Source organism: Eschrichtius robustus, chromosome 6 (genome assembly GCF_028021215.1).
Source record: "Eschrichtius robustus isolate mEscRob2 chromosome 6, mEscRob2.pri, whole genome shotgun sequence".
Classification (NCBI taxonomy): Eukaryota; Metazoa; Chordata; class Mammalia; order Artiodactyla; family Eschrichtiidae; genus Eschrichtius; species Eschrichtius robustus.
The window spans coordinates 144,637,856-144,659,702 of record NC_090829.1 but is presented as its reverse complement, the minus strand read 5'-3'; the positions used below and the strand labels follow the sequence as shown (position 1 = coordinate 144,659,702).

The 21,847-nt window shown below is 47.7% G+C and overlaps 1 protein-coding gene across 4 annotated transcripts; it reads left to right on the top strand.

The window, feature by feature from the left end:
* Positions 1–8,239: 8,239 nt before the first annotated feature.
* Positions 8,240–21,121, top strand: U2AF1 (U2 small nuclear RNA auxiliary factor 1). 4 transcript variants are annotated; one of them, XM_068547156.1, is made up of 8 exons: positions 8,240–8,373; positions 11,814–11,901; positions 15,214–15,280; positions 18,663–18,712; positions 18,865–18,963; positions 19,503–19,624; positions 19,715–19,807; positions 20,840–21,121. In XM_068547156.1, exons 1-8 carry the CDS (start codon positions 8,330–8,332, stop codon positions 20,976–20,978), a joined length of 702 nt encoding a protein of 233 aa, XP_068403257.1. In that variant the 5' UTR covers positions 8,240–8,329; the 3' UTR covers positions 20,979–21,121. The 4 variants fall into 4 exon arrangements, with proteins under 4 accessions (XP_068403257.1, XP_068403254.1, XP_068403256.1 ...); XM_068547153.1 differs by having other exon boundaries at positions 19,503–19,636; XM_068547155.1 differs by lacking the exon at positions 15,214–15,280 and adding an exon at positions 14,331–14,397 and having other exon boundaries at positions 19,503–19,636.
* The last annotated feature ends 726 nt before the right edge of the window (positions 21,122–21,847 follow it).

Sequence of the window (21,847 nt, the reverse complement as noted above, 5' to 3'; positions counted from 1 at the left end):
CAGAACCTGGGTCTCGGGGCCCCCTTCCAGCCACAGTGAGAGGCAGGGACCTCCCCAGAGAAAGGCCAGGAGAGCCCAGAGGGGTTGAGGACCATCCCTGAGGATAGCCCGAGAGGCCCTGGAGCCCCCAGACTCCTCCACTGACCAAACCAGGCCTCCTTCCAAGACCTTCTGGCTGACGAGGGACCCGGGCAGTGGCTTCCCTTAAGCCACTGGTCCCGGTCTCCTGCTAGGGATCTGCAGGGTGTCAGCACCGGCTGGGGACAGGTCTTCAGGTTGTCAAAAGAAGAAAGTCCCTCAGAGGCCCCCTGTGCCCTAGTCTAGTCACACCAATCTGGATTTTTCTCCTGCTTGAAACTGTTGGGGAGGGAAAATTTCCCCCGTTACCCCTCTTGGGTTCTTATGGATGGACTGATAGTAAAATTGACACAAGACAGATTAGCAGGAGAGAAAGAAACTAATTTTAATTCATGCACATGGAGGTCTCATAGAAATGGAACCTAAGCAGTGGGCAAAGCAAGCAGCTTTTATATTTTTTAGACAAAGAAATGGTAAATTTGTGAGGAATTGAAAGGACAAAGAAACTTGCGTTTGGGTGCCCAATTAGTGAAGAATCTAAACAGTTTGGGCTTGGGACAGTCAATGAAAGAAGGCATGGGGTTTTTTAATTTTTTTTTTTTTTTTTTTTATTTATGGCTGTGCTGGGTCCTCGCCTCTGTGCAAGGGCCCTCTCCAGCCGCGGCAAGCGGGGGCCACTCCCCATCGCGGTGCGCAGGCCTCCCACCACCGCGGCCTCTCCAGCTGCGGAGCACAGGCTCCAGACGCGCAGGCTCAGCAACTGTGGCTCACGGGCCCAGCCGCTCCGCGGCACGCGGGATCCTCCCAGACCAGGGCTCGAACCCGTGTGCCCCGCATTAGCAGGCAGACTCTCAACCACTGCGCCACCAGGGAAGCCCAAGGGGTTTTTTATACAGGATTCTCAGCCCCTAATTCCCTTTCTCTGGTGATAAGGGTGTCCTTCGACCTCCAGGTACAGAGGGTGCACCCTTCACATGGGAGATTTCTTTCCTGCTCTCAGAGAGACAGAAAGGTCGGAGTGTCCCTCTTGCATTGGTCATTTCTTAAGCAACTTTAATTGAAAATAATCAATATGCCATCGAGGCACATTTGGGGGTGGCCTGCCGTGGGCCCCACGATCCTGAACCACTAGAGTCTGCACAGGAGCTGCCTCCTCTGATGCGCTAGAAGGGACACGGTGCGCCTGTGGGCTCCCATCACGGTAACCCAAAGTTCCCAAGTCCGCCTCCCGGGGAAAAATCTCGCATCACGTTCTCTGCATCTCTTTACCGCCAGCCCCGGCCCCAGGCTGGCCCAGCTTCCCACTCTAAACCCAGGAGACCTGGCTCCCCCGTTTTCCTTCAGCCAGGGGACTAGTCGGTGGTAGCGAGGCTGTCACATGAACACTCCTCAGGAGACAGACAGTGGCCTAAGGAGCCCTGGGGAGGCCTTTGGGCGGCATTGGGTGTTGGCAGCCCTATTCCCATCAGAAAGCATCAGGCCAACTATCAAAACAGAGTCACCTCCTGAAACAGAGAGGCAGCCTAGGTTCAGAGTGGAAACAGAAGTCTAAAGATGCTTCACACCTGGCCAGCAGGGTCCAGTCAGGAGACAGAAACCACAGGGTGATTTGAAAGGGACAGTTTATTACAAAGAATTATGAAAAGGGCATTGGAGTAACAGAGAATTGGCAGCAACAGGTACAGAGAACACTGAAGGGTACAGGAAAAGCAAACACAGGGAGCAGCCCTCAGGCTGACATGGGGACCCACGGGAGACCCCGCCCCAGGCCTTGCTGAAGCAGGCACGGCGTGGCCCGGTGTGGCCGCCAGCGTGGGGCAGGCACGGGGCTCGCTGGCTGGTGGAGAAGTCGTGGGGGGCCTCACCAGCGGGGCTGCTGGAGGCTTGCCCCCTGGGATGCCAGGGGGTGCCGTGCCCCAGAGCTCTCTACCAAGCCACCCCAGGGGATGCAGGAGAGGCTGCTCTTGGGACCTGCCTTTCCAGGTCACTCCAGTGCAGAGACCCTGGGAGAAGGGCCACGGGAGGTGCTGGCCACTGTGCACTGCAGGGCGTGAACACTGGAACAGCAAGAGAAACCCCCCCTCCCACGTCCCTCCGTGGTTCTGTACTAACGAGGCTCCACACGGCTCTGGCCCCAAAGCAGAACCATTGGCAAAGCCCAGAGCAGGCAAAGAAGGATCTGAAGCTGAGAGGAAACAGACGGAGAGCTGACACAAGCCCACGCGCCGGCGAAGTCCGCCCCTGCAGTCAGCCATTCCCCCGACGTCCACCGCGTGCACCTCGAGGCAGCCCTGAGCTAGGCGGCCGTCTACAAAGGTGACTGAGGCCCTCGCGAGGGCACCAGATTTAGTACATAGAAGTGCAGGACAAAGCTCAGATAAATGACAGATAATTTGTTAGTATAGATCCCATGCAATATTTGGGACATACTTATACTAAAAAATTATTCATCCTTCATCTGAAAATCAGATTTAGCTGGGCATCCTGTGTTTGTTTTTAATTGAAGTACAGTTGATTTACAATGTTGTAATAGCTTCAGGTGTACAGCAAAGTGATTCAGTTATATTTTTTTCTCAGATTCTTTTACACTAGAGGTTATTACAAGATACTGAATATAGTTCCTTGTGCTATACAGTAAACCCTTATTGCTTATCTATTTTATGTATAGTAGTTTATATCTGTTCATCCCAAACTCCTAATTTATCCCTCCCTTCCCTTTCCCCTTTGGTAACCATAAGTTTGTTTTCTATGTCTGTGAGTCTGTTTCTGTTCTGTAAATAAGTTCATTGGTACTATTTTTTAGATTCCGTCTATAAGTGGAATCATATGATATTTGTCTTTCCCTGTCTTATTTCACTTAGTGTGACAATCTCTAGGTCCATCCATGTTGCTGCAAATGACAGTATTTCATTCTTTCTTATGGTTGAGTAACATTCTATTTTTTTATATACATACACATACACACACACACACACACACATATACCACATCTTCTTAAACTAATCGAATGTTAGACACTTAGGATGCTTCCATGTCTTGGCTATTATAAATAGTGCTGCTATGAACAGTGGGTTGCATGCATCATTTTGAATTAGAGTTTTCGTCTTTTTTCCGGATATTTGGGCATCCTGTGTTTTATCTGACACTCTGACCCCGGCACTGCCCTCAGGGACACAGAGTCTGATAGACACGGTAAGTCCCATCAAGGCCTTTACTTTGGCATCTTCTGTTCACAAGAGTGTCGGTCAAGTACAGAGACTGGCTGAACTGGCTTATTCCCTGCGCCCCTTCCCCCTCCTCCCCAGGGGCTGGCCTGGGCCACGGCTCCTTGCATCAGAGTGTCTGTCACACCCCACAGTGATCCCCCCTCACTACGCTTCATTCGCTCACAAATATTTCCTGGGATGCTTTTGCCGAGCTCCAGGTCTGAGTCTTCCGGGGCCAGCTGGGCTTCGGAGTTCAAAGCATTCAGAGCCAAAATAAGAAGAAGAAGAGGACATACAACATATTACATAGCCTCCATCAGGGCCTGGGGCAGGACCGCCAACATGAAATACACTAACACTTCTGCAGCCAAATCTGTCCCACTAAGTGGGATAAATACCCCATAAATAGCACTACACCTTGCTTCCGGCTGATTTATACAGTAATAAAGTGGCTCGTGAGATGCTGAGATAACTACAGACAATAAATTCTCTAGTACTTCTTACTCCCAAGGAAAATGTTCTAAAGCTTCCAGCTTATGCCAGTTCAAGCGAAGCTCAGTGCCCGGACGTGCACGTGCAGTGAGTCATCTCCAGGCCTGGCTGTCCCAGCTCTGCGAGGATGCCCAGCAGCGCTGCACGGCCTCGGTCACCAGGCTGGAGGTGGGCAGTGGAGGATGGTCATCTCGAGCCACGATGCAGCCGCAGAAAGACGGTGCCTCTCAGCACGTCTCTGCGCGTCACCAGCTCAGAACTAAGCCATCTCTTTGGCTCCGTGATTGCCTGCTGGCTGATAAATGTCCTCGAAGCCAGTGATTGGCAGGTCACACATCATGACTGCACAGTCCCCGGGGGCCTCCTCAGCATTCACAGCGCCTCACCGTCTTCTCCCCTCTTTGGCCTCATCTGTATTTAACCCAGTCCAGCGACGTCTCCATCCCTCAAGGGAGGCAGCAGACCTGCTCCATTTCCATGCCCAGCATTTCTTCCATGTCCCTTTCCCCTGACTTAAGCCCTGGTTTACATCAACTGCAAGAAGCATTCACTTACCCACCCCCCACTCCACCTCAAAAAAAAGTTTTTACATTCCCTCTTCATGGGGTGTAAAACTCCTGTCACAAATCGGGGGAAAGTGAATGTCAGAAATGTTACTTTTCAAAAAACATCCAGGAAGGCACCGTGTGCAGGAATAATAAAATATCCGTTTTCTCCCAGTCTGGGCTTCTCTCAGTGAATTCATGCTGCTGATTGAAAGGGATCATCAAGCCAGGCAGAAAACACTTCTTGGGTTACCAGTACACGTTCGTTTGCATAAGAGGGCACACACAGGGACGCATTCGCCCGCCACCTGTGGCTTTTTCCAATCACAGCCAGCTTCATCCTGAGTCGGCCTGTGCTTTTCATCCTGAAACCCTGCCTGCACCCTCAACCGTTCTAATGCCTTTCTAGAAATGGAACACAGGACCCAGCTGCCTCGTCAGCTCTGAAGACTAGTGCAGACTGAGGTTTTAACCCGAAACAATCTTAGCAAATCCACCACTATGATTTTCAGATGGTTCCTGAAGAGAAGTTTTTCTACCACAGACATTCAGATTGTTCCACATCACTGCCTAAATTTCCACAGCCAACCTTCTGAATATTCATGCTCACCTTTAAAAATCAGTTCTTCCTGTGCTATCCAAGCTGTTTCATGAGCAGCAAATGCCGTTTGGCATACGTTGGCGTCCTCACTGCCAAGCCCACCATCCACTTCTGCCAGCATCCCTGCCCCCCCCAGGCAGTGGTTTCCATGTCTCAGTGGGTCTTGGTCATCACCAATCCTGCAGAACTTCAACTGCCCGCCCTTTGATTTCCAAAGTCATATGTCATGGTGGGTCCCAACATCACCGGCTTCCTGATATCACCAAGGACAGTGTTATCTGTGTCCCCAGCAAGCAGTGGGGTATCTTTAACTCTTCTTTCATGCATGAATAGTACCACTGAACACAAAGTCACAAAAGGAAAAATAAACTTTATAATTTAAAACACACACAACACCAGCAACTGATAGAGGCGCCTGCACCCCTGGGAGCATTGGAGTGCTACAGTCAGGTCAGGTCAGATTTTGCAGCAAAGTGAATCTTGGCACCAAACTTATGGGAAAAAAACTTCTCAGTGTCCAGAGCTTTCTGCATTTTGGAATTGCAGATAAGGGACTGTAGGTCTGTTCTACCGGGGAATCAAGGAAAAGACAGAACCAGGCTCTTCAAAGAGCTCCCAGTCGAACAAGAGAGAGCTGTCTGCAAACAGAGCACAGTTCAGTGGTGAAAGCAGCTATCATTCGGCAATGTCGGGGAGGAAGACCTTTGCCTCTACCCTTCTAGGGTTTTCCAGCTGCTCTAAGAATTAAATTGACCTGAGACAGATTAATAGGAGAACATCAAACAAAAGTTTAGTAACATGTATACATGGGAGAGGCACTGGAAAAATGAGTATCTCACCAAAATGGCTGAAGCCCTCACCTTAAACACCATCTTCAGCTGAAGACAAAAGAGCACGTTGAGGGTAGTGGTTTGGGACTTCAAAGGGGTGGAAGGCAATTCACAGAGATGGAAAAGCAGATGTGTGGTAAGCAAATGTTCGTGGGCCTTGCAGAGACAGTGGGACACAGAGCAGACTCTGACCTCTAGGTTTTCCCACCACATTGGGCCATGTTCTTTGTAGATATCTGTGGCGACGGCTCTATTCCAGGAACAGGCCCTTTATCTAAATTCTTTAGGCAGCTAAGGGGGAGGTAAAAAGAAACACTTTCTGAGTCTTCTTTCTTAAAAGCAATCAGCCTAAATTAATCCTCATGCCAAAGAGGCACATTTTGGGGTGGCCCACTTTGCTTACCTAGAGTGAGCACCTACGAAGTGCTCCCTCCAAGGCAAGCATTGCTGATTCCATCAACAAATGGAAACTCTTGAGTCCGGAGAAGTTCATAACCAAGTGCTATAAAGACTTACGTCTGCCCCCCTCAACACATTTAAATTCTAACCTCCAATGGGGTGAGGGCCTTCGGGTCACAATCAGGCCATGAGGGCAGAGCTCTCACATACGGAATTAATGCCCCTATAAAAGGACCCCCGAGAGCTCTCCCTTCCCCCACGTGAGGACCGTTGGGGCCCAGGATAGGCCATCTCAAAATGTGCCTTAATGGCATATTGATTATTTTGAATTAAAGTACTTAAGAAACGGCCAATGCAAAGGGACACTCTGACCCTCCTTTCTGTCTCCCTGAAAGCAGGACATAAATCTTTTCTGTGAAAGGAGCATCCCCTGCATCTAGAGGCAGGACACCCTTATCCCCAAAGATGGGGAATTGGGGGCCGAGAAACACAAACAAACCTCATTCTTTAACTGGCACCCCAAACCTCAGTTTCTTTGTCCTGTCGAGTCCTCACAAATTTATCGTTTGTCTAAAAAGTATAAAAGTTTCCTGCTTTGGCCACTTCTTAGGTCCCATTTCTACAGGGCCTCCGTGCACGTGAATTAGAATGAGTTTCTTTTTCTCCTGTTAATCTGTCTTGTGCCAACTGTACTATCAGTCCAGCCACAAGAACCCAAGAGGGGTTGAGGGGAAGTTTCCCCCTCCCCAAGAGCACAGATAGGATCATAGCTCCTGCTATGACACTCACCAACCAAAAAAGTGGTTCTCAGACTGTGTCCAAAGGAAACCAAGAGGCCTCAGATCTGCTGTGAGAGCTACACAAGGACCTGATTATCTTTTTTTTACCCTTCACCTGCAACCCATTCTCAAATGTGTTCTATACCAAATTTTAACACACTAGAGACGGCCAAAATATCAAACATTTCTGCCAGGATAACTCACTTTTGTGTAGGCCTCCCCCCAGGATAAAACTTTGTTGCGTTCTGTTTAGCTATGAACACCCGAGACTGCAGAGCTTGGTTGGCAAACACACCAGGTGTGCATTTGCCCCAAATACAAAAAGATGCCTGCAGGAGGCCACTTGATGCAGGACTGCTAGTGGAGACGAGGCTGGATCAACCCACGGGCCCATCAACAGGGGACGGGTTGACCACACAGCGGAGCTCTGCGCAGCTACAAAAGCAGTCAGCACCTTGACCACGGATCCCTATGGCGCCTCCTCAAGGATGGACGGTTACATGAAAAAAGGCAAGGAGGAGGAAACAGTGGGTAGAAAGGAGGGTCCTCCAAAAAACGGAATAAACTAAGGAAACCGGAGGTCGGTAGCTCTGGGGGAAGGACCTGGCGTCCCCGTAGGTCTGTAACCTCTGCTCGGCTCCCGACCGGCCCCCTTCCCGCAGCGGCCCCCGCGCTCCAGCTTTTCCGCGGTCTTTAGGGTTTACGCGCTGGGCGCTGCGGGCCAGTCAGCCCGGCCCGAAGACGTGCGGTCGGCCTTCTGGGCGTCGGAGGCTCTCCGAACCCGCCGGGCTTTCCCGGGACCGGGCCCAGGCGGCGCACCTCCCGGACCGGGGTCGGCTGGGCGCCCCGATTTTGCTCCCCGCCTACGAGGGTGCTGGAGGAGGGATCTTCCCGGAGGAAGAGTTCGAAAGACGGTGGGGGTCCCACATGGAAAGTGCGGGGAGAGGGCGCCTGTCCCGCTGAGAGGACAGGCGCGCCCCGGGCCCAGCCCCAGGGACAGGGTGGAGAAGCTCCTCGTCCGCCGCCTCCTCCTCCTTGACCGCCGTTTGCGCGCTCGGCTTCTCTGGGCACCAGGGGACGCCGGCGGGGGGCGCGAGGCCTCGGCCGTGGCGCGAGGAGCACGGGAGCGAGGCCGGAGAGCGCCGGGAGGGAGCGCCGGGAGGGGTCGCCGGGAGGGGGCGCCGGCGGGCGGCGCGCAGGCTCCTGGGCCGCGAGGGTGGTGCCTCCCGCGCGCGCCAAGCCCCGCCCACGCGCAGGCAGCGTCTCTTCCGATTGGGCAGCGCCGCCAGGCCGTCGGCGTGGGGCGAGAGTCGTCGCGTCCGGGTGACGTCTCCCGCGGGCGTCGGGAGGGGTCGTCGGCGTCCGCAGCGGTGTCGGCGGCCGCGGCGGCGGGTGGGAAATGGCGGAGTATTTGGCCTCCATCTTCGGCACCGAGAAAGACAAGTGAGTGAGAGCCGGCCGCCGGGGTCCTGGGTCAGGGGGGCGGGAGGCGTGCGGCGGGGCTCGGCGGCGGGGCCCGGGAGGCGGCGGGAGGCCCGGCGGGCCGGCGGGGGGAGGGGCGGGCGGCTCTTCCGGCCTCGGGAGTCGCGCGCCGCCGCCTCGTGCGCCCGGGCGGGCGATGGGCCGGGCGGGTGGCGGGCTTCCGCTTGGGCGGGCGGCCTCTCCCGCCGGGGGCTGCTCGGCGGCCCACCTACAGGCGACCCTGGCCCCCGCGCCCCTGGCACTCGGAAGCCGCCTCGAGTTGTGCTGAAGTTGTCAACATCAACGATTCCCCCAACTTTCATCTTTTAATGTCGAGTCGGGCAAGCGGTAGTACAGGCTTCGCCCGCGTTAAATCGTTAGATAACTTAGAGTCCTAACTGTTAGGGTTTTATCCGCTTCACGAGCTTCTTGTGTGAGTTAAGCGGTGATCGGGCTGATCATAAGGACATTTGATGTGAAAAAGTATTTTGGAGATTACGGGTTTAACCAACCATAAAAGACATAATCTGATTTTAAAATACTTTAAGATGCAATTCCAATATAAGAGTAAGATGGGTGTTTTTTCTTTTTTTAGGTTGTATATCTTTCGTAATCAATCGTTAGATTAAAAGTAAAACATATAACTTTGACTTTGCCAGGTATTAATTTCCAGTTTATTCACTGAAGTTTAGACTAAAGGGAATGTTTCCAGACATTTTGGAGGATAGTTCTTACTTTGAAAACCCGAAGATTAAGCTTAATCTATTCTTTGAATAAATGGTTAACATCTTGGGATTCTTTAGGGCTGTACAGGGCTTACGTGAGTATGTTTTGAATGATAAACTCCTAAGTTTGCTATAGATAATGTTTTAATACCACTTGATCAAACACTTTAAATTGTTTCTGTTTTCCAGGATGCAGTTTATCTTGTAAAATATCTTCTTTTACACATTCTAGAATCTCCTGTGTTGTTTGGAAGAGGTGGTTATATTTTTTCCTAGCAAAACCCACAAGATAAAAGCATCAGTCATACTCACTCCAGAAACATTATTTGAGTGTCAACTCAAGGCCAATCTCTGGGGACTCAGAGATGGGTAAAATTTGGATCTTGTTCTCAAGGAACTCAAGGAGTGAGGGGGTACTTATCATGTAAAGGATAACTAAAGTAAAACGCATTAAAATGTATTAAGTGCTATGGAAGAGGTGTGTGCCCCGAAGGCTGTGGCTCCAGAGGCGGCAGCTTGGGGAACATGATCTTGAATGGATTGGCCAGCTCTGCTGGAAAAAGAGGCTTCTCGGAGTTTGCTGAAGAGCATGCAGTGTTAATTTCACTCTTGAGCTTATGTTAGTGTGGGCCATGACTTACGTCCCATGCAGTTTTTTTCAGTTGTTCTGGTAAAAAGCTGCATAAGGTGGTGTCTTCGCTGTTGCTCTATGAAACTCTTACTTCAGAGGTTCATTTCATATATTCATTCTATAAATAACCACATTTCAGTCTGTTGGTGCTGTATTGTAAAAATCACGGCTATAATTCAGGAAACTTGATTATTTAATCTAGATTTCTCATTTCAGGGAGACGTGGGGTTTTAGTTTCCAGGAAACATCTCTACTCCTAAAAAATGAAGATGATGATTCCCGCTTACCTTTTTCTTTTCTTTTCTTTTCTTTTCTTTTTTTTTTTTTTTCAATTTAAGCTGGAGGTAAAATGTAGGTCTATACCAATTAAAAATATTTAGCTAATTACACATGTGAGGTTATGGACATTTTCTAAATCTAAGCATAGATTAGCCTTTCTAATATCTTCTCTGTGATAGTAAATCACGTCTTTTCTTTTACATCTTTTCATTTTATTTCAGTAGTTTAATGAGCACACTAGAAAAGTTTTGACTGATAGACTGAATTCAGTAATTAACTGGGCATAATGAAAAGAGAGTCATCTCTGGAAGTACAGGACCAAGGATTGTTTTAATTATATGGAATAGTTGGGTATTAATTGTTGAGATGGGTTTTGTCTATTCTGGGATATTCTTAAAATAAGCTCTTTATTTTCGAGTGACTTCCTGAAGATGTAATGTTATATACTCAAGTGAAATAATCTGAAGCAAGAGCTATAAGTTTGCAAATACATGTAGTAATCATTTTCCTCTCCTGATAAATTCAGACTTTTCCACTTTTATTGCTATCTAATAGTAAACCAATGGCTAGTTGATCTTCATGGTTCATCAGATTTCACTGAGGCCCTTTGACCTTAACTCTGGATGGCCCTTGCTAAAAACTTGAATCTACAGGGTAACTTCCCCACCTCTGCAAGTCTGAATTTGAATGGGGCCCACTAGTAAGAGTTCATAATTCATCATAGATGGATTATGCTAAGCCACCTTGCATTGCTGTCACGCTGGCTGGAGTGCTAGTTTTGATTTTATCTGGATGGCCCAAGTATTGGAGCATTTTAAGGGAGGGCTTTGCAATATGGGGACAGAAGGTGGCCTTGTGTAGTTCCTGCAGACGGGGGGGAGTTCCCCAATAGCTTGTTTTCAGTGTATTGAAACCAGGGGGAATGGTTTACTTAGACCTCTTTTTGGAAATTTCCTATTGGTCTGGTGTCTTGGGTGAGGGAACCTGGACTTTGTGATTACTTAGATAATAATGACTACGTGTAATGAGCACACAGATGGTACATCTGATTCTGGTTCTCGGGACAGTGCCATGTTGGCATTTTCCTCAGTTTACAGATGGCTCCTGAGACCTGGACAGGGACGGGCTACTGGCCCAAGTCCAGGCAGCTAGTAGCAGACTCAGGATCTTGACCCCTCGCTACACTGTGTTGATGTCCTCAAGAGAAAATTTCATTGTGGAAGACTAGAGAACAGATAGGTTTTAAGTTAAATACAGTTTTAGATTAACTTAACATACAGTTTAAGAGGAAACGATAGAGAAGTACAATTGACCTTTGAACCACGTGGAGGTTGGGGTGCTGACCCTCTGCACAGTCAATAATCCAGTCTGAGTTGAACTTCTAGGCAGCCCATGTCTGCTGTTCCGAATCCTACGATTCATCCAACCATGGGTCGTGTAGTACTGTAGGATTTAATGACTAAAAAAGCTGAATATAAGTGGACCTGCATAGTTCAAGCCCGTGTTGTTCAAGGGTCAACTGTAGTTGAAAGTGGAGGGGATTCCAGTGCGGAGGAACCAGGTTAGAATTAGAGTGTTCTTCATTGAAAGAGTACCATGTTTTTAGAGGGGCAAATTGAAGCTGAGTAGCTCTAAAATATGGGAAGGTACCTATTACCAGTAAAAACAATGTGCCTATGTTTTTGTGAAGTAAAAGAAACGTAGTTTGACAGCATTTATCTTGTTGATGACATATTTCCATCTATTATCTTCCCAGCAAAATAATCAGCTCTTATTTTCCCTTACAGAGTCAACTGTTCATTTTATTTCAAAATTGGAGCATGTCGTCATGGAGACAGATGCTCTCGGTTGCACAATAAACCGACCTTTAGCCAGGTTTGTTTGTTTTTCCTTTTTTTTTTCCGTTTTCATGTAAATGATCAAAACTTCATGTACTTTACAGAGGCAGTTAATTTCCACGTGTTAATAAGCGGGGGTTTTTTTCTATAGTTTTATTTTCTATCTGTGTTCATAAATGTGTTTATTTAAATGAGAATGAGGCAGGTGAACCACCCCTAGCGGAAGGTCTGAGAGCACCATTCCCTGTTTTTGTCATTAGAAAAACTTGTTGGCTGTGACTGGTTTTCACTGCCTTACCACCCTCCCTGCCTCTAACAGGCGTGGGCTGGGAGGGGCAGCCGGGCCTGCGCTGCCTTCGCCTCTGCTCCGGGCACTGGTAGATGCAGAGCTGGCCTTCTGCTCATTGCTCTCCAGGCAGTAGAGGAGATGCTGGCGCAATTGTCAGCAGAGCCGTCACACCGTGCATGCAGGGACTCTCCAGTACTCCCGGGTGTGTCCCCTCTGAGACCCCGGCCAAGGACACAGCAAGTCGTATCACGTCATTAGAAACACGAACAATGAAAGTTAATGTCAGAGACAGGCATTTACCTTCAGTTGTTCATGGCCAGTCTGTTCAGTTAATTGAGAGATGCCTGTTGCCTTGGGCTTGGCTATGTTGTGAGTTCAGATCAGTCAGAAATGGTGATTTTTGATAGTTTATTTTTGGCTAATTGAAGAAAAGGCAAGGGTTTACACCCTGCAACAGATCCAGTGAATTACAGGGAGAAAGCACCTCTGGGAGGAACAGAAAACTTCTGTCCGTGTTTACCTGAATGTTTGGATTTGAAAAGAATCTGTACTTCAGTCTTTCCAGACTGAGGGCCCTTGAGCTCCTTCAAGCCACCCGTGAAGTCTGAATGTGCAGCCTCAGAACCACTGAGTATAAGTATTTAGGAAAGTCAGTCAGTTGTAAGAAAGAGACGGTATTTTCTAACTTAATAGCTTTGAACATGTCTCTTTCGAAATTCAGAATATTGGAGAATTCACTTTACGTTTTCTGTTTGTTGTATTTTTTTTTTTAAAGTGCTTCCATTTATGAACTAAATCTTCCCCACTAGGCCAGTGGCCATGATTCCGTTAAAGTTTGGTGGGGTCAGGTGTATGTGTTAACTTGAACATCTTGTTTTGATTCATTTGGTTGGATTTAGGTAATCCTGACCACCTGTGATTTTAATGGAACTGAATTACTCCCTTTAAGTGAAGTTTCTTTTATTATTAAACAGCCACTGCCAGATGACCTGAGTGAGAGCTAAAGTGAATTTCCTGTTGGATCACTGGGCTCAGTATAGCTTTCCACCAGAGCTGTCACACACTGGTGATTCCAGTTAAAAACCAAGTGCGGTTGGCTTTGGGAACATCGGAGTCCTGAAGTGGTTGACTCGGGGCGGTGTCAGTGGCTTGCAGAGAGGCCAGGCCCTGGGGGTGGGTCTGTGTGGTGGCAGCGGTGCTGCGTGGCTGGCGGGCATCCTCCCAGCTTGGTTTCCCAGAGCAGACCTGCGGCTGGGGGACCCGCACGACCACTCCCCTTGACCCCGCAGCTAGAAGCGGAGCCGGCCGGTTCTGTGAAACCACTTACAAAACTGCTTTGGATACACGTTGAGACTGAATGTTTATTTTCTTAAATCATGCGGTTTATTGGCTCAGCTTGTAAATCTCTAGCGTAATTGAGTGTGGGCTTCTTTCTAAGCTTTTACAGTGATGTGGACGTTAAGATTCATGTGATGCTAGCCTACTAACTTAAACATGGTTTGTTTTTTCAGACAACTTGAGTTTGAGAAGAACGGTACAATGTAAGGTTTCAAGTCTGCCTGATCCAGTTTAAAGCACAAGGGCTAAAAGGATTTTTTTCCCTTAAAAGAAGGATTGGAAAAGAGCAAATGTTTTAAGCTATTGTATTATGTAAACAGAGATCCCACCAAGAAAATGTAAATATGATAGGTGTCCACGAGAGTTAGGAAACCCATTCGGTGTGCCTGTTTCCTACGAGATCAAGAGAGCTTGATGGACTACATATACTTGGGTTATGCATTTGGTTTTAAAATTTTTTTTCATATGGGGAATATGATTATAATGTGAATTTTTTGACATCATAGTGTCTGCTAGCTTGAAGTATGAGGAAATGTTAGTGCTCTTATTATTTGCCTTGTCTTAAAACACTTCAGTGGCGTGGGACTACTCAAAATAACAATTACAGTTTCTTCTTGGTTGCTGGCTGACTTGACCTAAGTCACTTGACCTAAGTCACCGCTCAAACTCTGTTTTCATAATATGATGGTTTGGGTGTACTCTTCAGAAGACAAGTGTCTGACTTGCAGGAAACAAACAGCAGGCGTTGAGCCATTTGCAAACAAGTTGTCTCTTTGCAATTGTCTAATATATGCACAGCAGCCAGTAGAATTCCCCTTTTTATTTTTTTTTCCCCGCAGACCATCTTGATTCAAAACATCTATCGTAATCCCCAAAACAGTGCACAGACGGCTGACGGCTCACACTGTAAGTCCCACAGTTGGAGAAATTTTTTTAAAACAATGGTGTTAAAGAGCCCACTCTTAATTGAGACAAATAATGTTGGCTTCTGAGCTGCTGACATAGAGCTGTTGCAAACAGGACACGGTGCCGGAGGTCCTTGGCGCACACAGCAAGAACTTGATACTTGGCCGCGTTCAGCAGGCTGGCCGGGAGGTCACTGGCCGGACCTCTTCCCACCGTGGACGTTTGTTAACGAGAGGGGTCCGGCCCTGTGACACCCAAACGTCACCAGCCAGTCATTGGTCTTCACAGTGACTGAACCCCTGGCAATTATTAAGTTCTTTCTGTGAAATCAAAAACCTTAGGAATATTTAGGATTTAATAAGGTAAGTGGCCCAATAAGTGTGGGTTTTATTTCACCATTATAATTTTTCCTCTAGGAAGTAGAGATTTCATGATACGTAATTATTGTATTTCTCTAATCAGTTGATACAGGCACTCTTTCTCATTTGTTCATTAAAAGTTTCCTATAACAGGAATATTTTGGTAGTAGCCTGCCGAGTTGTTTGCATTCTTAACTGGATTGGAACTTTGAAATGGAGAATTTTTACAGTCTGTGACAGAAATACAATATGAGCATGTCATGGGATCTCTGTTGCATTGCAGTGTCAGGGTGCTCCAAGACAGCCATCAACTAAGAGAAAACATCTCTGCTTCGAAAGAAAATAACTTGATCTTTTTTCAGCACTGAGTCTTGACTGAAGTGATCGCCACAGGAAACCGGTTAAGTGTTTACATTTAATTTTCCATGATATAAAGTTGTTGCGTTTTGTATTTCAGACCATTGCCCTCTTGAACATTTACCGTAACCCTCAAAACTCTTCCCAGTCTGCTGACGGTTTGCGCTGTAAGTTCATACAAGTTCCTTCCCTGGTTCCCTGGGCTTGCGTGTCAGAGCTCAGCGTCAACTCCATCTGGTCTGCCGCTGTAGTGTCAAGGACCACCTTTCACTAGAGGTGTCGAGAGCTTATGTCCCACTGACCCCATGGAAACGTCTGTTTGAGATTGGGACTCGTGCCCACTTATTTAGGAAGGAAAAAGGGACTGGAGAGGGTGCCCTTTACAAGAGCGTGGAACTGCTGCTCTTCCTTCCGGTACCTTGGCCGTCATCCGGGGGGAATGTGTGTCAGCTTAAATGTGGACTCACGTTCTTCCCGCTTAACAGGCAAAGTTTCTCTGACTTAAAAAAAATTGTTCTGAAATTGTTTTTCAGATTTTTTTTCTTACTAGACTTTTTCCTCCTTAAACTCCGTTTTGGAGATGATGCTTTTAACTGCGAGAGCCCTGTTGTGAGAACGCTTCCCACGTGGGGCCCTCCACACGGCACTGGCCCCGAGTGCAGCACAGTCCTGGTGGGCTCCTGTCTTCCTCAGATGCTTTATGTAGGTGTTTCCAACTTCAGGAGTTAGCTTATTACATTTGGGAAGTAAAGGATACTTGGTAGGGAATAGCTCTAGACCGGGCATTCAGTAGACATTACTGGTTTCTTCAGGTAATGGGGAGTGCTGAATTTAAGTTATGGATGTGGTATTTACTGAGGGGTATCTTTTAGGGAACAGGAGAAATATTACTATCTCTGGAAAGTTAAACTACAGTTTAAGTTTTACAGCTGTTGAACCGTAGAGTGGATTTAGTCATCTGAGGATAAACTGAAACGAACATCCTGGACTCGTGTTAAAATCAAGGGGTCCAGACCGAAGGGTAGATGCTTCTCATGCACCAATTTGTTTTGAAGCTGTAAAAAATAGATCACAGGATAACACCACGAGGTACCTTTGGATAGCCACAAACCTGGATCAAATACACCCTTGGCCCGGAGCCCCTCAGTTTATAGGGTGACCTACAGTGGGTGAAATGGTCCCAGCAGCCACCACCTCCTCAAGCTGGCCCCAGACTGGGAGGCCTCCCAGTTCCGTGTGTGTGCGTGCACGGTGCTTGTGTCTGCAGGGGAGGGACTGGTACATTTTTCCTGCCGAGACACTAAATGTTTTTCGATGCTAATGCTGACCTGATAGAGAATTAATTTCTTTGCCTGAATCTGATGGTAGCAGGATTTACTTGGTAGCCCTTGATTTAAAATACCTGGTTTTCTGTTTTTTAAAGAAATAAGTCAATGGGTGGAAGAAACTGTTTCTCTATGGACTGATTAAATAATTTTTGTAACAGCCCTACCCTGGGGTAGAAATGAATGAGAAGTAGATGACTGAGTTATGACAGTTAATCACTCTTTGCCCTGCTTGTTTTCTCGGGGATGCGTATGCTTTATTGACAGAAGAATGTTGCATTAGTTCTCTGTGTCTATATTGCGATTCACAGGACTCTTGTTTTGCATATGCTACAAAAATAAAAGTTTAGCTGTACTAAAGACTACAATTCTGGGGTCCAGATTGTACAAATTAAACACAATTTGGATTCTACAATTTAGCTAGGTTCATCAGTTTCCTAAAATTACTGGCTCTTTTTAACGTACCCTTTTATCTGTAGAAAAATAAGCTATCTTTGCTCGGATTAAACTTAAATATGAACCCCAGTTTAAGAGCGTTTCTGTGAGAAAGCTGGGTACTTATTTAAAATACATTGAGTCGTGTAAATACTCTTTTAGTTGAGCAGTTTTTTAATCACTCATCTCTGCCTTTTAGGTCATTTTGATTGACTCAAGAATTTTAACCAGAGTATAGGAGATAAGATATGCCCACTATCAAGCATTTTAAAATATGAACTTGACATAAATTTTTAAAATACGATATTCTGTTATATAGTAACGGAATAGAAATTCTAAGAATAGAGCCAGTATTTTAACAGCCACCAAAATTTGATTCTCAATATTGCTAAAACTTTTTGAGTGTGTGAATATTTTCTGTCTTCTCATTTTTTCTAATGTGGAGAAGGAAATTTTAAACATTAAAATCTGCCCTTGGAATGGGCTTCACTTGACTAGCTTTTCTGTTGTTCAGAACTTGATTTCTGGTCAGGGAAGAAGGTACGTTCACAATAGCTTTTAAATCGACACGAGCTGTCGAGTAGCCATTGTTGCCTAATGCATTCAGTAAGTTCTGTGTGCTAATGCAAGCTGGATTCCTAGAAATTCAAAAATAACTAAAATGCAGGGACACCCCCCCGCCCAGCTCCAGTGGCAAGAAAGTGAACTTAAATCATTGTCAGAATCAGAAACTGAAGTTCTTATCCTTGAGGTAAAAAGTTTTCCAGAGAGCTCGGGAACTGCTCTCAGGCAGCGCAGGCAACGCAGTGTGGATAGAGCCCATGGCCACAGCCCAGCGCCCTTGGCGGGTGCCCAGAGGGGACCGCCAGTCCAGGAGGCGGCCTGTGGAAGGTGACAATTAAAGACAGGCTGTCCCAGCCTCGAAGCCACTCCCTGGTCTGGCTGTTTGGAACGTCAGTTTACTGACACACCAGCTTTGTGCTTTCTCAGATTTAGGTTCAGAGAACGTTAGAGTTTGATGGTAAGATTTGGTAGGAGGATGACGAGGATAGAATGTAAATTTGCAAAATCTATCCACACACCTGACTTGATTTCACTTAGTGCATGTGGATTACGAAGAATAAACTTGATGAAAATAGTTTGAAATATAAAATAATGCTTTCTTCAACGAAGCATTGTAACTTTCCCTTTATGCGAAAGAGGGCGTTCAAAATACTGTAATTGAACTTGGTAATTATCCTACTGAGTCTTTATTTTCGGTCATTTGGGTTTTAATCGCATCAGAAAGAATTTTAATAACATTCTGTGTGGCTGCTAATTGGTAAAAGAAACTAGTCAGGAACATAAGCTTTTAATCATTTACCCTGATTTCAGCTTTCATTTTAACCTAATAAAGGAAAGGAAAAAAAATCAGTGTGATTACTTGGCCTGTATCTTAAATCTAAAAAGGAAGAAAATATTCATTTAAAAATTTCTTAATTTGAGAGTCAACCTTTTCCTCACACTTTCTGAAAATGTTGGCCCTTTGATGCTGATTAAAACTTGTTGTGATTTTAACATTTTAACAGCCAGAATTGAGATTGTCGTAAGGGGCATTTAAAAATCTCACCACACTTTAAAATTCCAACAAGTGGCTGTGTAATGCAGAGTCTTCAGTCTCCAGTAGGACGCAGCTCTCCTTTTCTCTCTAGATAATCTGATGTGTGTTGTGTAGCAGTTTGAGTTTAAGCGCAGAGCTGTCTCAGTCACAGCTCCCTGCTCTAACCAGCAAGATTTCTGTTGTTCACAGGTGCTGTGAGCGATGTCGAGATGCAGGAACACTATGATGAGTTTTTTGAGGTGAGCTGTTGACTGAAACCCCCTGACCTGTCGTTCACCCTCTGTATCTGGAACTAGGACTTTTGTCCATTAATAAAAATTCCTAGACGTGAGTTATGTTCGGTTACTCTTTTATCTCTGTTGTGACCCTCAAACCACTGTCCTCCCTTCAGGAGGTTTTCACAGAAATGGAGGAGAAGTACGGGGAGGTGGAGGAGATGAACGTCTGCGACAACCTCGGAGATCACCTCGTTGGGAACGTGTATGTCAAGGTAGGAGTGAGACGGCAAGTGGGACTGAGGAAGGGTTAGTGCCCTGAGCCGCTAACCTCGAAGTTCCACGTGCTCGGACCTGCCCATGAATTCGATGCGCTGACCGGCCCTCGTTGGTGTGGCTTGGGTCCGGTGGCCGGCCTGCGGGTGCCGGGAAGACGCAGGGAGGGCCCCGGTCGGCGGGTGTCTTCGGCTGTTGGTTAGCAGCTGTTGCACTGGGGAGAAGAAGCTGGTTTATATGTTTGGTTTCTTCTCCCCCCACCCCTTTTTTTAAATAAAACTTTCATCGCCTGCATAAATCATGACGTGTTCTTTTAACCAGTTGAATTTGAAAACCATGGCAACATACATGGCATGAGCCTGGACCGTAGAAAAATTAACTCATTGTAAATAAAGGGTGGGCTGGCTCTTAAATTGCTCTCCAACGTTATCCCACCTGAATTACTTTACCTGTGAACATGTGACGCATAGTTGAGTCACTAGTTGAAGACAGTTGTCATTGAAGTGTGGGCGGCAGCGTTTTTGCCTTGTCTTTTCAGTTCCGCCGTGAAGAAGATGCGGAAAAGGCCGTGATTGACCTGAACAACCGCTGGTTTAATGGCCAGCCGATCCACGCTGAGCTCTCCCCTGTGACTGACTTCAGAGAAGCCTGCTGCCGCCAGTACGAGATGGGGTAGGTGTGGGCAGGCCCCAGGGGCACCCTGGGCGGGTGGAGGGCATGCCCCGCATGACCCCGTCTATTCTCCCGCAGGGAGTGCACGCGGGGAGGCTTCTGCAACTTCATGCACCTGAAGCCCATCTCTCGGGAGCTGCGGCGGGAGTTGTACGGGCGCCGCCGTAAGAAGTGAGTACTCGAGTGAACCGTGACCGTTTCTTAACCAAAATACTGTTTTCAAGTAAAGCTTGGCTTTCATGTCATTTCTCTTTAAAAGGCACTGCTTAGAACGTAGTGCATATTTTAAAATATAACATGTACTCTTTGAAGGACATTTTCCACGCACGCACGGCTTCCTCCTTGTCAGGTCGAGATCAGACCTTAGTAACTGAGGGAACCGTTAAGCTGGTGACCACTAAAATTAGGTTTGTTTACACGGTGTTTATTCTCAGATATCTGGACTTCCTTTACATGCTGCCTGTTTCCATTGGGGTTCCTTGGTTTTTATTGATTTGGGCAGGTTTCTTTGGCTGGGGGTGGGGGCACCGCCCTGTGGACCACCGACAGTTGGGCACCGTTACGTGTCTGGTCCTGTTGCTTAAGTGCAGGGGGTCGTGTCACCAAGCAGAGAAAAGGCCAAGGTGTCAGCGTAACGAGTGACTTCTCCTACTCAGACTGAGTTCTGACCCCAGAGGGCTTCTCGTCCCTCTCCTGTCAAACAAATATTTGGAGATGCAGACCTTATTGGTGATAGTTTCATTGTCAACAAAAAGAAGCATAGGAGAAAAAGAACCCTGGCCTCCCGTCGCCCACAGTGGGCCCGACGGACCCCGTCGCTGAGCTGCGTACATGTCGGGGCGGCGGCTTGGCCGGGGCGGGACCTGAAACGGGGGTCAGATGTGGGGTGAGGGGTGTGTACGTCCCGTTCGCTCTGGATTAGGGTTTCCCCTGGCCGTTTGAGTTGGCGCCACAGGAGGATACGATAGAGAAGATGTCATAGCTCTTCAGTCTTCAGGTGCCCCTTTTTATCCCTGACACTTTAACATCTGAGATGAGGGCACGTCGTACAGCTCCAGCTTGTGGCTTAATTGGCAGCGTTTTTCTCCTTTGTTGGCCTCGTCGGCGCAGTGAGCTGCAGTGTTCAGACGTGTCAGTCCCCATCCTGTGTGTTGCGTCCTGCGGTGTGGGTGCCATGGTGTCCTTTCCTGTCCTTGGTTGCAGGCATAGATCGCGGTCCCGCTCTCGGGAGCGTCGCTCTCGGTCTAGAGACCGTGGCCGCGGCGGCGGCGGCGGTGGCGGCGGGGGACGGGAGCGCGACAGGAGGCGGTCGAGAGACCGAGAGAGATCTGGGCGGTTCTGAGCCGTGCTGTTCTTGCCGCGTGTCTGCTGGGAAGTGTCGTCCGTCGTTGGTTGACCGAGCCAGTTCATAATGGGAGTTTTTTTAAAAAAAACAACAAAAAAAACAAAGATGGGTTTCTGAATAAAATTTGTAGTGATACAGAATTCCTGTGTGACTGATTTCTTGTGCCAAGTCTTTGTTTCCAGTCTCTTCCTTTACAGACCTGCACATACATCATCAGCCCTTGAGGTGAAGGTATTACATCAGTCACTTCGTGTATAAATGACACACCTACCAGTTAAGGGAAAATTCATATGCAAAAAAGGCCTGCTTCTTGAGATCTGCATGTTAACAGGTAATCCAGTGTTTCTCTTCCGAAGCTGTTAGCCGACTGGAGTGGAGCCTGCAGTGTTGGGTTCTTATCCGTGAGCTTCTGGTTTTGCTCCAGGGGCCGCCTTGTGTCCTGAGACACGGGTGGCACATAACACGGGGATGCGCTCAGGCTCTCGCGTTTCTGTTTCACCTACTGGTGGCTGCGTCGTAAACCACTAAGGGACAGGAGCACAAGCCCTGTGATCACATCTGCCTCGGCAGAACCTTCCTGTCTGGTGTGTCACCTTCCCAAACCATCTTCGTCATGGCAACGCAGGGCAGTGTGACTCGGGGCAGCCGTGGAGCTGTGTCCCGGTTCCTGCCGTGGCCGTGCCTCGGCTGGGAGCACAGGGATTCTCTTAAGAGAAAGTCTTACCCAAAGGCAAACCGAAACACGGTTCCAGGTGACCAGCACGCGGCACTGCACGGCATCCCCGTGTTTCCTCACGACAGCCCCAAGCACAGTCTCCCGCAGGCGTCCAACCCTCTTATCCGTTCCTGGGAGGTGTGCCTGCCGA

Excerpts from the sequence above, each read along its gene's own strand:
- U2AF1 (XM_068547153.1), top strand. The coding sequence starts at position 8,330 with ATGGCGGAGTATTTGGCCTCCATCTTCGGCACCGAGAAAGACAA. Across the intron at positions 15,281-18,662 it reads GTCTGCTGACGGTTTGCGCT|GTGCTGTGAGCGATGTCGAG; the intron begins GTAAGTTCATAC and ends TGTTGTTCACAG. Across the intron at positions 18,964-19,502 it reads TTGGGAACGTGTATGTCAAG|TTCCGCCGTGAAGAAGATGC; the intron begins GTAGGAGTGAGA and ends TTGTCTTTTCAG.